The sequence below is a fragment of the Siniperca chuatsi genome, linkage group LG2 (assembly GCF_020085105.1).
Source record: "Siniperca chuatsi isolate FFG_IHB_CAS linkage group LG2, ASM2008510v1, whole genome shotgun sequence".
Classification (NCBI taxonomy): Eukaryota; Metazoa; Chordata; class Actinopteri; order Centrarchiformes; family Sinipercidae; genus Siniperca; species Siniperca chuatsi.
The window spans coordinates 33,715,761-33,727,674 of NC_058043.1; the positions used below are offsets into that span (position 1 = coordinate 33,715,761).

Sequence of the window (11,914 nt, forward strand, 5' to 3'; positions counted from 1 at the left end):
CTTCATTTGACTTCTCACAGAAGCTTCGAATAAAACAGGTCTTCTGGAGTGGAAGGAGTTATGAAACACAATGTTTCATTCTCCAGTCTTTGCACCGAGTGTAGATATTAATAAACACACAGTCTTTCATACCGCCATACTGACAGGAATAATTCCGCTGCTCGTTTGCTGTCCAGCTTGTTGAGAGAGGGCTCTTCCCTCCACCTGAAGGCAGGGCAAGCCCCCCTTTAGAAACCGCATCAAACAGCAACCTGAATCCGACCGTTGCTTTAAGAAAATGTGATAAATGTGGGGGGGAAAAAATCTGAAACAGTGCAAGCACAAAGAAATGGCCAGCTATCAGCTTTACAGCGATGGGACAGCCTTTAACGTGCAGGCAGCGCTCACTTGCATTGAAACGAACTACTAACAGCTTGAAGCAAGGATCAGCACAGCTGGGACCAGCAGCAGCAGCACAGAACAGGCTGGGGAAGGCTGCTTGATGAGTCAGCCTCACTTCCTGTCCTTCAGCTTAATGGACAGGACTACCAATGCGTGCGTGAGTCCACATCCTAACAAGAAACGCATGATGACAGCATTAAACCAGGATATTCCACTTGATCGTCCTGCTTTTTCACAAGAAATGGCAGCATTTAATGAGCCTGGCTGCACTGGTCTTTCTCGCTCTCGCACGCTGTTATTTTTAATGTGTGGCATATGACTTGATACCCAGCAAAATATGTCAGGAATCAATGAGACCTTTTCTAGTTGTGAGGGTATGTAACCATATTAGGCCCTGAGCCGTGTGAACGCGACTGTGTGTGACTGATGAGCCGGTAAGCCATCATCATCATCATCATCATGATCATCATCATATGCACACACTGGATTCAAATGATCATGAGCCTGTGTCCTTTATAATAAACGGAGAACAGTATTAGTGAAAATATATTTAATAATTAAACATAGCATCGTTACACAAAAGGAATGCAAAACAGCTGAGTGAGTGGATCCGTAGAATATAAAGGGTAGACCTACTGCAAAGGTTTGAGTTCCCTCCTCAACAGCAGCAAGTTCATCATGAGGGAACGCATGGTAGGGCTACGACAAAAGCACACGGCTGTCGGAGGATATCGGCTTGTACAATTTAGGTTTCTGCAGGGCCTGCAAGTCTCTGGAGGCTGCACAAGACGGTCCAGCTCCAGGAGCATCAGCACATCCTCTCCATGCCGTTTTGGATTCTGGCCCCATCCGAGAGATACACACTGAGCGTCCCAGAGGTTCTGCATACACAGTCAGAGTATCTGCGGGTCACTCCTCCTGAGTGCTCTCTAAGTGGGAGCTGGGACCTGACTGGTGGTCGGCGTCAGCAGCGGACCGTTCTTGTTCAGAGAGCTGCTCGCTGCTGGGGATGGAGTTCTTCTTTGGGCGGCCTTTTGGTTTAGTCGGTGACTCCAGGCCTCCTCCCTGCAGCACCTGCAGGAAAATCAGGTTTAAGTTCAGCTACCGACTGCGACGCAAGAATAAAAAATAAAAAGCAGGGCGACCTGTGTGACCTCTGGTCAGTTCATCGCACCAACACAGACAGAAAATATACTTTCAGACCGTTTATTCATTTTTTCATTTATTTCTAAATACTCCATCATTTTATAACTTACATTAACTAAATTTAAAGATATAGCAAATTTCATATCACCTCCTAAAACGGTGGGCTATTCCTGCACATAACAATAGCAAGCTGAGTGAACTCTCGCGGATCATCTGATTTGGCCTTTATGCGTGCAGGCTCGCACATACATTTCAGTCCGAGTCAGTGCTAACATCTGCTGAAATACTAGTAAAGCAAAAATATTTCCTATGCTTTGTTCTTGCTGTTTGTATTGTTGGTGCAGGCCTAACCTCATATAAAATGACCACTACCATATCATCATCATCATCATCTCGGTAATCATCGTCATTATAATGAAGAATAACTTACAATTTTCTTCCACTTCATCCTTCTGTTCTGGTACCATGTCTTCACTTGCAGCTGACTGAGGCCCAAAGACTCAGCCAGATCTATTCTGTGAGGAGCAAAGACATCGACAACATCAGACATTTCAAACTAGAATTGGAGATCAAATCAAGGTTTTGCCAACAATTTTTCTGTATGGGCAAATGATTAAATCTTTTCAGTTGCTTCTAATAATTCAGCATAATTAATGGTCACATTCAAGTAATCAAAGGATTGATTTATAGGGGAGGCTGGTGAGTATTTACAGCTACCAAATACCACTGCAACACTTTCACTTTGCATTATAATGCCCAAAGCCACTGGCTTCAAATCTGGCCAGGCAGCAGGGCCCGGGCAGCAGGGGCCGGGCAGCAGGGGCCGGGCAGCAGGGGCCGGGCAGCAGGGGCCGGGCAGCAGGGCCCGGGCAGCAGGGGCCAGGCAGCAGGGGCTGAGGTCCTGTCCTCTGTGTTTTGGTGAAATTGTGGGGGGAGTTTAAAACCCTACAAATGGTGATTTCAAGTATAAGTATTTTGCAGTATTTTCAGATGTTTATGAAGAGGCTACTTTATTACCAGCAGTGCGAAGAAGACGTTCAAACATCATTGTTGGGAAATAAAATGTACACAAAGTACAGCTGAACAGTTAAAGGGGGAAAAAAAATCCTAAATATCGATTTTTTTAAATAGCGACCTTTTTTCTGGTGTACTTTCGGGAGGGTGGTTGGGGGGCACAGTGCCGTCCTGTCTACAGGCCTGCTCTCCGCGCTCCGAGCGCACCGCAAACCCACCTATCCGGCGTGGAGAGGTACTTCTGCTTCTCGAAGCGCTTCTCCAGGCCCATGAGCTGCAGCTCGGTGAACACGGTGCGGCTTCGGCGGCCCTTCTTGGTCTTGCTGCCACCGTCGGCTCCGTGCTCCAGCTTCCCGCGGAGGTGCAGGTCCAGCGGCAGGTGGTGAGACGCCGCGCCGACCTGCAGGCCCGGAGCCGCGGACAGCAGCGGGGAGCCGAGCGGAGAGCCCAGCGAGCAGGAGAGCGGGGACAGAGGGAATTTGAGGAGGCTCGTCTGGTCGGCTTTCAGCACTGAAGGGACCGAGAAGGAACAGACACACACACACACACACACACACACACACACACGGAGGGAGTTTTAGAAACGAAGCTGATGGCTACTTTAAGATGGAGTGAGACACATCAGGCGTTCGGGCCATTTGCTTTCGCTGGCCCGCATGTGCCGGTCCCACAGCCGCCTGGTGAAGCGATATCTCCCGATAGAAACTGCTCAGGTCAGCCTTCGGGACCTTGTTGCTCCGCACGGGGATAATAATAATAATCCCACAGAATATAAGGACAAATATTCATATTTATAATAAATGTATAATAAATATGAGCATGCAGTTTAGCCATTATATTGGCCAAACATAAACACACTGATATCAAACAATGGGGCCTTATCACGCGGATGGGCCTAAAAGGGTTGGAATAAGGCCTATTAATGGTATTGTGTTATGATGTTATCATTATTATGATGTTTGTATCTATATTTATATTTTCTATATGTATTATTTTAACATTACATGTTCAGATTCGGATTTTAATTCGTCTGTAATTCAGATAGGCTTGGTAAGGTCACCTGATTTGAGTCACTATTAAATAATGCAAAGCGTGTGATGTCCAGCACCCAGCCTTTACACACCGGAACTGATGCTAAAGGGAATCTACATGGAAGCACCTGAGGTTCCGGTCAGACAAACGCTTCACGGCAGCGCGTCGTCTGCTCCGCGCGCCGGCTCACCGGGCGGGAGGAAACGGCCGCGCAGAGAGCAAGCGTCGGCCACAAACTACTGCATTTTTTCCACTTGAACAGGAGTAGGCCCAAATATTGTAACATGCAGGATGTTTTCCTTCGGTTCGGGGAGCACTGGCCTTCCTGAAACCCGACAGAGAATCCGGATTTTACGCAAGTAACAAAGTACAAATATTATATTCGCACATCTGAGCTTGTTTCTTAAAACACTACTATCCCAGCGGCTTCCTTTAACTGACACATTTCCTCCCGACTTTTGCTTAATCATCGCAAACCATTAGCTGTTACTCGATTCTAAAAACAATCCAACATGTGACAAAAGTTAAATCATCTTCCCCCGAAGATTTTTTTTTTTAAATCAGGAGCAAAATACGCACTCACTGTAATATTTGCAATTAAAAACAATCCAAATTTTAAATCTATGCTGTCATTAATAACAATACTCCGTTCTATTATTATTATTATTATTATTATTATTACTATTTTCAGTCGCTCCATTTTCCCCCAGCATGAAACCACTCACAACGACTCGCTGTGTAATGTAAATTCATCTTTGCACTGCGTCTTACCCAGCTGGTTATGGAAAGGCCGGGCGGACAGGAGCGCATGTACCCCGAATTTAAGGAGCTCCCCGGCCGGAGCCGACGCTTTGTGCTCCGGGTGATCAGTCAGGATCTCCTCGATCATGAAACTCCTGTAGCGGTGAGTTCTGTGGTCGGGATGAAGTTCCGGAGGATAGTAATGCGCCCCCATGTCCAAAGGATGCTGCATAATCTGGCTGTGCGGTCACCTTAACAGACAGCAAGCGCGTACACAGATTATCACTCCTTCAGAGGCCCAGACCAGCTGTCACATTCCCTCTGTAGAGCCTCTGTAGTCCGGAGAGCAAGACTGTAGATCAAAGTTATCCTCAGGTTATGGATCAAGCAAAAGTGCAGGTAGCCGCCTTCTCTGTGCGTCCTCTGCGGGCTTTGAGCGTCACTTCTGGCCAGATTTGGTTCTTTTCGGAGAGGAAATCTGGAACCGAGAGCACACCTTAGACCAAAAACTCCCGAACCCGGCCGTATTCATGCCCACTCGCTGTGTGTGAGCCGCGGACGTCGGAGCTATTTGTCAGCCGCTGAGCGCGTCACCCTGGCAGTGGGCTGAGGAATAAGCTTCGGGTTTTATGGGTCTCGTCATAGCTCCACCTCTTCTCAGGGTTTGCCTGCTCGTTGCCTTCACTGAGCCAAAGTTACATGCAAAGCCGCACTTGTCCTGCATGGATTTCTATGCAAAATGGAAGAAAATAAGGACCTGGAAGGACAGGCATTTTAAATCCCGTGCGGGCGACTGATGATGATGATGACGACGGCGTGAAGCAGTTGATGCAACGCAGACAGCTCAAGTTAGAAGGTAAAGTTAAAATTTAAACAAACATGCTACTTTTCTAAAATTGGTCTGTGCAAAGTCATCGATACGTTTTTATTCTCGCGTGAAGATTTGATGATGTGAAATTCTGCTGAAAGCGTGAGGCTGCTGCAGCCAGGCCTGAAGCTCCGCACCGGAGTCTGCAGGTTCTACAATAAGCATGCCGACGAAGAAGATCAAGAAACCAATATCCTCTTTTTTCTTCTACTGTTGTGTCTGATTTCCCAACATGTGTGATGATGTAGTATGATGTAATTATTGCCAAAATGTTGTATATATGATGCGAAGTCAGGACAAACTTCGAACCTCAGCTGATGGATCAGCGTTCCACTGCGGGCTGTCGGGCCCGGGGAAGCCACTGAGGCAGCTCAAAGGGAAATATCTCATTCTAGAGGTCAAAAAACCCAGGCCAGAGCACCTCTGGGATTTTTTTCCTTTGTGGTTATTTGGCTCAAAAATTACGAAATATCTCCCACAGCATATTTTTAGCATGTCTCAGGGCTGCTTTGAGAAAAGCCCTGACCTTCTAAAGTCGACTCTGGAGTTGAAAACCTAAAAGAGCCTTTGAATGCTTTTAACTTTTTAAATCTCACTGTGTTTCAACCTTTTCTTTAAAATATGACACAGTATACAACAGAGCGTCTAGAACAAATATTCCAACTCACAACATAGCAAGAGCACAGTTCAGAGCAGGATACCCATAAAGTGCTGGGTGCAAATACCTCTTCCAGTCTTTACTGTAACACATCAGTGAACGCGTTTGAAACAAAATAACTGTACATCTCAAAAATAATACCCAATAAAAGCAGCTTGAAATGGCATGTTGTAAGGGAGGGATGACTAAAGTGTGTAGAAAAGTGCAGGTTAAATGATAAAGCACCTTTCAGGTCCAGTTTCTGGGAGTTTAAGGGAAGTTTTCCTTGCCACTGTCGCCAAGTGCTTGCTCATGGTGGGAATTGTTGGGTCTTTGTTAATAATATTATAAAGAGTTCGGTCTAGACCTGCTCTATTGGACAAGTGCCCTGAGATAACTTCTGTTATGATTTGGCGCTATATAAATAAAACTGAATTGAATTCTTGAATAGTTTTCTGGCCGAACGTGATCCAGTAAAGGAGAGAGCAAATTTTATGTCAGTATGCCGTTGACATTTTACACTAACAGTACTTAACAAATGCACAAACATTAAAAAACATTAAAAATTTGAAATCATTGTCTTATCTCTTGAAACAATAGAGTATCCTAAAAGTTCAGTTTTTGAATCTCTTGCATGTTTTGCATGGTATGTAAAATCATGAATCCTCCAAAAGAATGTGTGTTGTGACGTGTCACACAAAGTCTGGTTTGCAAATGATCAATGAAATCGTTCACGTGAATCATAATCAGTTACTAGTCATATTCTGTCTAATACATTGTAAAAAGTTGCAACTTTAAAGATGTTCTTTCCATCTCACAGGCCACTACACAGTCTGCAGAGCCATTCAGGTCTTCAGGCTTAAAGCGTGAAAAAGTCATCTTGTCCTCAGGAACAAGTAGTGAGGTACAACAATGGATTTGCTCAAGTTGTTCAAATGTACATGTTGCCACAAGTGTGTCGGCCTCTCCAGCTGCAGCACCTGGCATTGCTGGAACACATCTTCCTCTGGTGGTCACTTCTGAGACTGCAAGGAGAGTTTCCCTGCCAGAGGACGCTCACGACCCCCTCTGTAGTATAAAGCATGCCAGGTTTCAGAAAAGAAATGTATATTTTTTATTTTATTTATTGGAAAAAAAGAACACCAACAGTATATGTGCTGCTCACTTCCACAGCTTCTTAGTTTGGGCCATAACCCACGGTATCCAAATACTTCTGCAGGTCTGCACACTGCACATTTTATCTAAACACCAACTGCATTGCCCAGATCCTGTAACATTCTTGATATCTTTGACATTGTGTACATTTAACACATCGAACAGAAGATTACTTTTCCTGTAAATATGATTGTATATTTTTTTTTTACATATTTGTGAATCTTTATGTTATGTATTTTTTGTTATAAGACATGTAAAATGTTTTAGTTAAAGTCCCCCACCACTGAAAAATGTGTTTTGCTTATTGTTACTTCAGCTGGATATTTGCTCTTCACTGTACAGAATGATGTATGTGCACAGTTTGTTTTCAGCTGCTGAAGGGGGAAAGTTTAACGCGTGGCCATACAAATATGATTTAGTGACATCACAACTAGTTTGGAGCAAATTATGGTCCAATAAGCAACTTACACGTGTGTGATGTGGACACCTGAAGCCTTCAGGTCACATACACTGAGAATGAACATTTCAGTGAAGTAGGAGACATCTTGTGTCCAGCAGTTAAACTTCTGAAGTGAGGAGAATTACCAAATTCATAGATTCTGGGGTTTTTAATGAGGGAGAAGGAGTACGTGTAATTCTAAGAATTTTTAATGAGGTAATTGAATGTTTTTGTGGAAAATACTAAAATACAAGACGCAAATTATTATTCAATCAGTATATTTTTATATGTCATAAAGCATGTCTGGAGGGGATCTTTAATACATCTAATACATATATTTTTTTGTCTTCTTACTTTTATGTTATTGTGCTGCACCTGCAACAAAACACATTCTTTCTACACGTGAACTTGGTGAAGGCTTTTCAGCTTGACTGTTGATAACTGTTGAATCGGTGCCTAATCTCGCACGTTCTTCCTGGTCTGTGATTCTGCTCCACTAAATCTAGGAACATACCAGAGCAGTACAGAAATGTAAGTGGACATTAGCCCACAATTTCTCTGTATTAAAAGTTGATGGCTTGCTCAGCTCTATGATCCTTTTTTATTGCGAGGCCTGGGATCAAATCAGAATGTAATATTCCATCTACAGGATTCTATTCGATCCAATTCAAGTTCTAAATATACAGCATAAAGCACACCACAACACAATGCATGTCTACCATGCATACTATTTCAGTCTTTAGCACTCTTAAAATGGCTTAGAGGTAGAGCGGGTTGTCCACTAATTGGAAGATCGGCGGTTTGATCCCGCCTTCCCCCAGCCCGCATGTCAAAGTCAAGGCACTGAGCCCCAAACTGCTCCTTTTCTGATGAGCAGTCATGTGAGGGCCATCTTTATTGCCCCCTTGTAGAACAGGTTCATTACAGAGAAGAGACAAGTAAGTTATCGAGCAAGGAATTTGTTACCAGGATTTTTGACCACGGAAAGAAGTAAAACACGCTTTAATAAAATGTTAAGATTGGATTTATTTACTCAAGAAATGGAATAGCCATAAATGGTCCTGGTTTGCACCCTAAAATGTTATATTGATGTAGAGAGCTTTCTAACCTGATTGTTTTGTAATTAGAAGATGTGTGGTGCTTATTGATTACTCAGATCTCTAAGAGGTGATACAATTATGTAAAGCTATTTTATTGCTCTAGACGGGTTTTTAACTATCGTGTTGTTTTATCTTAGCGTTTATTTTAGTAATGTTGAGTCTTCTATGGATGTCAGATATTATGTGTCAGGTTTTTTTAATACTTTTATTTTATTGAAGTATTGTAAACACATTATGTGGACCCCAGGATGAGTAGCTACTGTGGTTGTTACTGTAGCTGATGGGGATCTAAACAAATAAACAAAGGCACAGTTTGCTTCTTTCTGTGACATACTCAAAGTCAGCGTACAGGTTATTCCCTCAGCTTTTTACAACGTCCTTTTTGTGCAGTTACTGACACGATGGACTGAGCTACTTGACTCACAGTCACAGAGAGGCCCTGGCTGGAGGACCTTGGTTCCCTGGGCCTGTGTCCACTGGGCTGATTTTGTAACTCACCCAGGTCTGTTGGGAAAAACCAACAATATAAAATATGCTGACACAAACCTATCAGCTCCTGTCCTCCTGTCCAATCATCAGCTGCCTTAATTCACTTGTGCTAACATCTTCATTGAATGACAGCAGCATATCTGTACTGGAATGCTGTTTATACACATCTTCTCTCCAGTGCCCAGAGTCGAAGGAGGTTATGGATGCTCATGCTGACTCTATGATTGCCTAAAGTGCTCATGACAATAACAGAGGTCTCTTCAGTAAGGCTCCATTTTATATGCAAAATCTAAGAGGAATTCTGGGAATAAAAGATCTTGGTTTGTCACCAGATCCACACTGGGACCTGATATAGATTTGCACGTCAACATTTATGTTCATAAAATCCAGCCTGTTTTGTACCAAAGATGAATCTATTTAACAACGGATTTGACTGGATACAGGAAGATCAAACCGTCAGCTCCGCTGGTACCGTCGATCACTAAGCTTCTTACAGGTCATGTTTGGATGGTGTATGCAGTCTATACTCAATGATATTCCTCAAACATAAATATAAGCAGAAATATATTTATCAATTAAATATTAGTAGTGTTGTATTTTATATTCTTGTCCTTTCCAGCTGAACATCACCATCTCGAACAGCCACTAGGCAGCACCAGAGGACTTCAGAAAAAAGATTTACTCTCAGCAGTCGGCCAGTTGTGGCAGAAGCAGTGTGTTAGCAGTCACAGACTGAGCGCCGGGTATTTTAAAGGTTAGGAAGAAATGATTTTCTTTGAAAGGCATTTACTTTAGCGTGGAATTCAGAAAATCAAAGTCCACACAGAAAGGCTCAGGCCCAGGAATTTAAACAGCACCTTTTAGTGTGATCCATAGCCTTTGACCCGCAAAAACATGACTCCACAGTATCATATTTCAGCTTTCCATAGCTCTTTAGGAGCTGTTCGGGTCTTGAATTTCTTGTTGTAGAGTGTTGTGCTCTCAGCAGATGTTCTCTTTCTCAGCCTTCAACATTTTATTGAGCTCCTGGACCTCTCGTCGAAGCGCGTCCTTCTCCCGGCTCATGGCATCTCTTTCCGTTGTCAGCGACTGATACATGACCACCGATACTTTTGCACTTTTGGAGTCTGTCATAAAGCTCCTGAACCTCGAGTTGCAATGTGCAATTTTGTTGGCTCATAACTTTATTTTCTTCTTTTATGACCTTATTCCTGTCTTCCAATGCTTGTTCCTTTACAAGCCTTTTCTCCATCTCCTGAATTTCTTTTTTCAGGGTGTTATTTCGATGAGTTAGAGCCTTTTTCTCTGCTTTCATTCACTTATATTTTACCTTTAAAGCAGTTTCTTTTTGGTTCTGGATTTCTTGATGGAGTTCATCCTTGTGTTGTCTCAAGGTTTCTATCTCCTCTTTCAGTGTATTGTACTTGTCTTCAAAGTCTTCTTTACTTAGAAGCTTTGAGTAGAGTGCTCTATGTTTTTAAGAATCTCATTATTTAATGCCACGACAGATGTTTCTTCTGATTTTAGGGCTTATATCTGGAGCTGCCTGGTAACTTGATGAACTTGTTCTTGGATAAATTATAATTTTGTCTGCTTACCAGTTCGATGCGGTACATCCTCTCCCTACACGACGCCTCGAAATGTTTGATTGTCGATTATCTTTGTAGTTGTTTTGCTGGCTCATGGCTTCTTTCAACACTTTCATTACCTCATTCATTTCTTGCAAGTCCTTTTCCTACCGGAGTTCTTTGCACATCTCCTGAATATGCTGTCTCAGATCGTCATCTGGCTGGCCATTCGCCTCTTTCTCTGCTTTCAGTGCATCATAGATTTCATCCAAAGCTTTTATATTTCTACATTTTTCCTTGAGCTCCTGGATTTCCTCTTGCATGTCCTTATTTTGGAGCCTCGTGGCCTCCGTTGCCTCCTTCAGTGCATTTTGCGGAGCTCTTCAGTTTCTTGCAGCAGCGCCTCATTTTGCTGGCTTGCAGCTACGTGCTCTGCTTTGATTTCACTATACCTGTCATTCAAGGCTTTGTCAGGTAGCGTATTCATTAGCTCCTGAATTTAGTGGTCCCAAAGTGTCACTGGCTTGCTCAGTGGCCTCTTTTTCCACTTCCATAGCCCCTAAAGGGTCTGAGACACTGGGGGCAGTCGCCGGCTTTGTTATCCAGCCTTGGTGTCGACTCCAGGACAATTAGCAACCACTGTGTCAAAAGCTAATGGGGAACCTAATAAATAGAGAAATAACACACAACAATAATACACCACTGCCTCAAAAAAGGCTACGACAGCTAATAATTTCAATATAAATATGTTTCACAAATTATTTTGCGCTGAGCTCAACTTTGACCTGCAAATTCATAATGTTTAGCAACAGGAAGCCATCTTGACAGTGCTGACCTTTTAATAGGATGGAGAGTCGGAGAGCTCATAATAGAGGAAGCTATCGTAGCTTATTAGCCGTGTGTCACCATCCACTTTTATTTAACCTCCTTGGTCAGAATATTAACTGCTCCACAACAGAGGCATGCAGACAATTATGAGACAGGAGTCGATGGTACAAATACGTCTTTTGAATAAACTGTGTGAATTTGTTGTCTTGTTAACAACCAGGTAAAGGAGATCTTTATTTTCCTTATTCAATAGCTTTTTATTGAGTGAAATGGTGAACAAAATGTCAGGGGAGAGTAAACAGAACAGTAGAGAGAAAATAGAGAGAATCTCTGGGAGCTATTGTGACTGACTTAATTACCGGTTAGCTCGCCAGTTACAGCACATTTTACTGATACGTTCAATTAATTATGTTGATAAAAAACGTAATGCGTGTATGTGTGAGACTTGCTTGAACTGACCCTTTAAGCAAAGACAGTGTTAATAAAGAGTGAATAGTACACTATCAGTGTAGAATG

The 11,914-nt window shown here is 43.0% G+C and overlaps 1 protein-coding gene across 1 annotated transcript; it reads right to left on the reverse strand.

Annotated features, from left to right (window-relative positions):
• Positions 1 to 916: 916 nt before the first annotated feature.
• barx1 (BARX homeobox 1) lies at positions 917 to 4,913 on the reverse strand. Its single transcript, XM_044169862.1, has 4 exons — positions 4,345 to 4,913; positions 2,760 to 3,051; positions 1,958 to 2,042; positions 917 to 1,455 (listed from the first exon to the last, which is right to left on the reverse strand). Exons 1-4 carry the CDS (start codon positions 4,544 to 4,546, stop codon positions 1,291 to 1,293), a joined length of 744 nt encoding a protein of 247 aa, XP_044025797.1. The 5' UTR covers positions 4,547 to 4,913; the 3' UTR covers positions 917 to 1,290.
• Between the last annotated feature and the right edge of the window lie 7,001 nt (positions 4,914 to 11,914).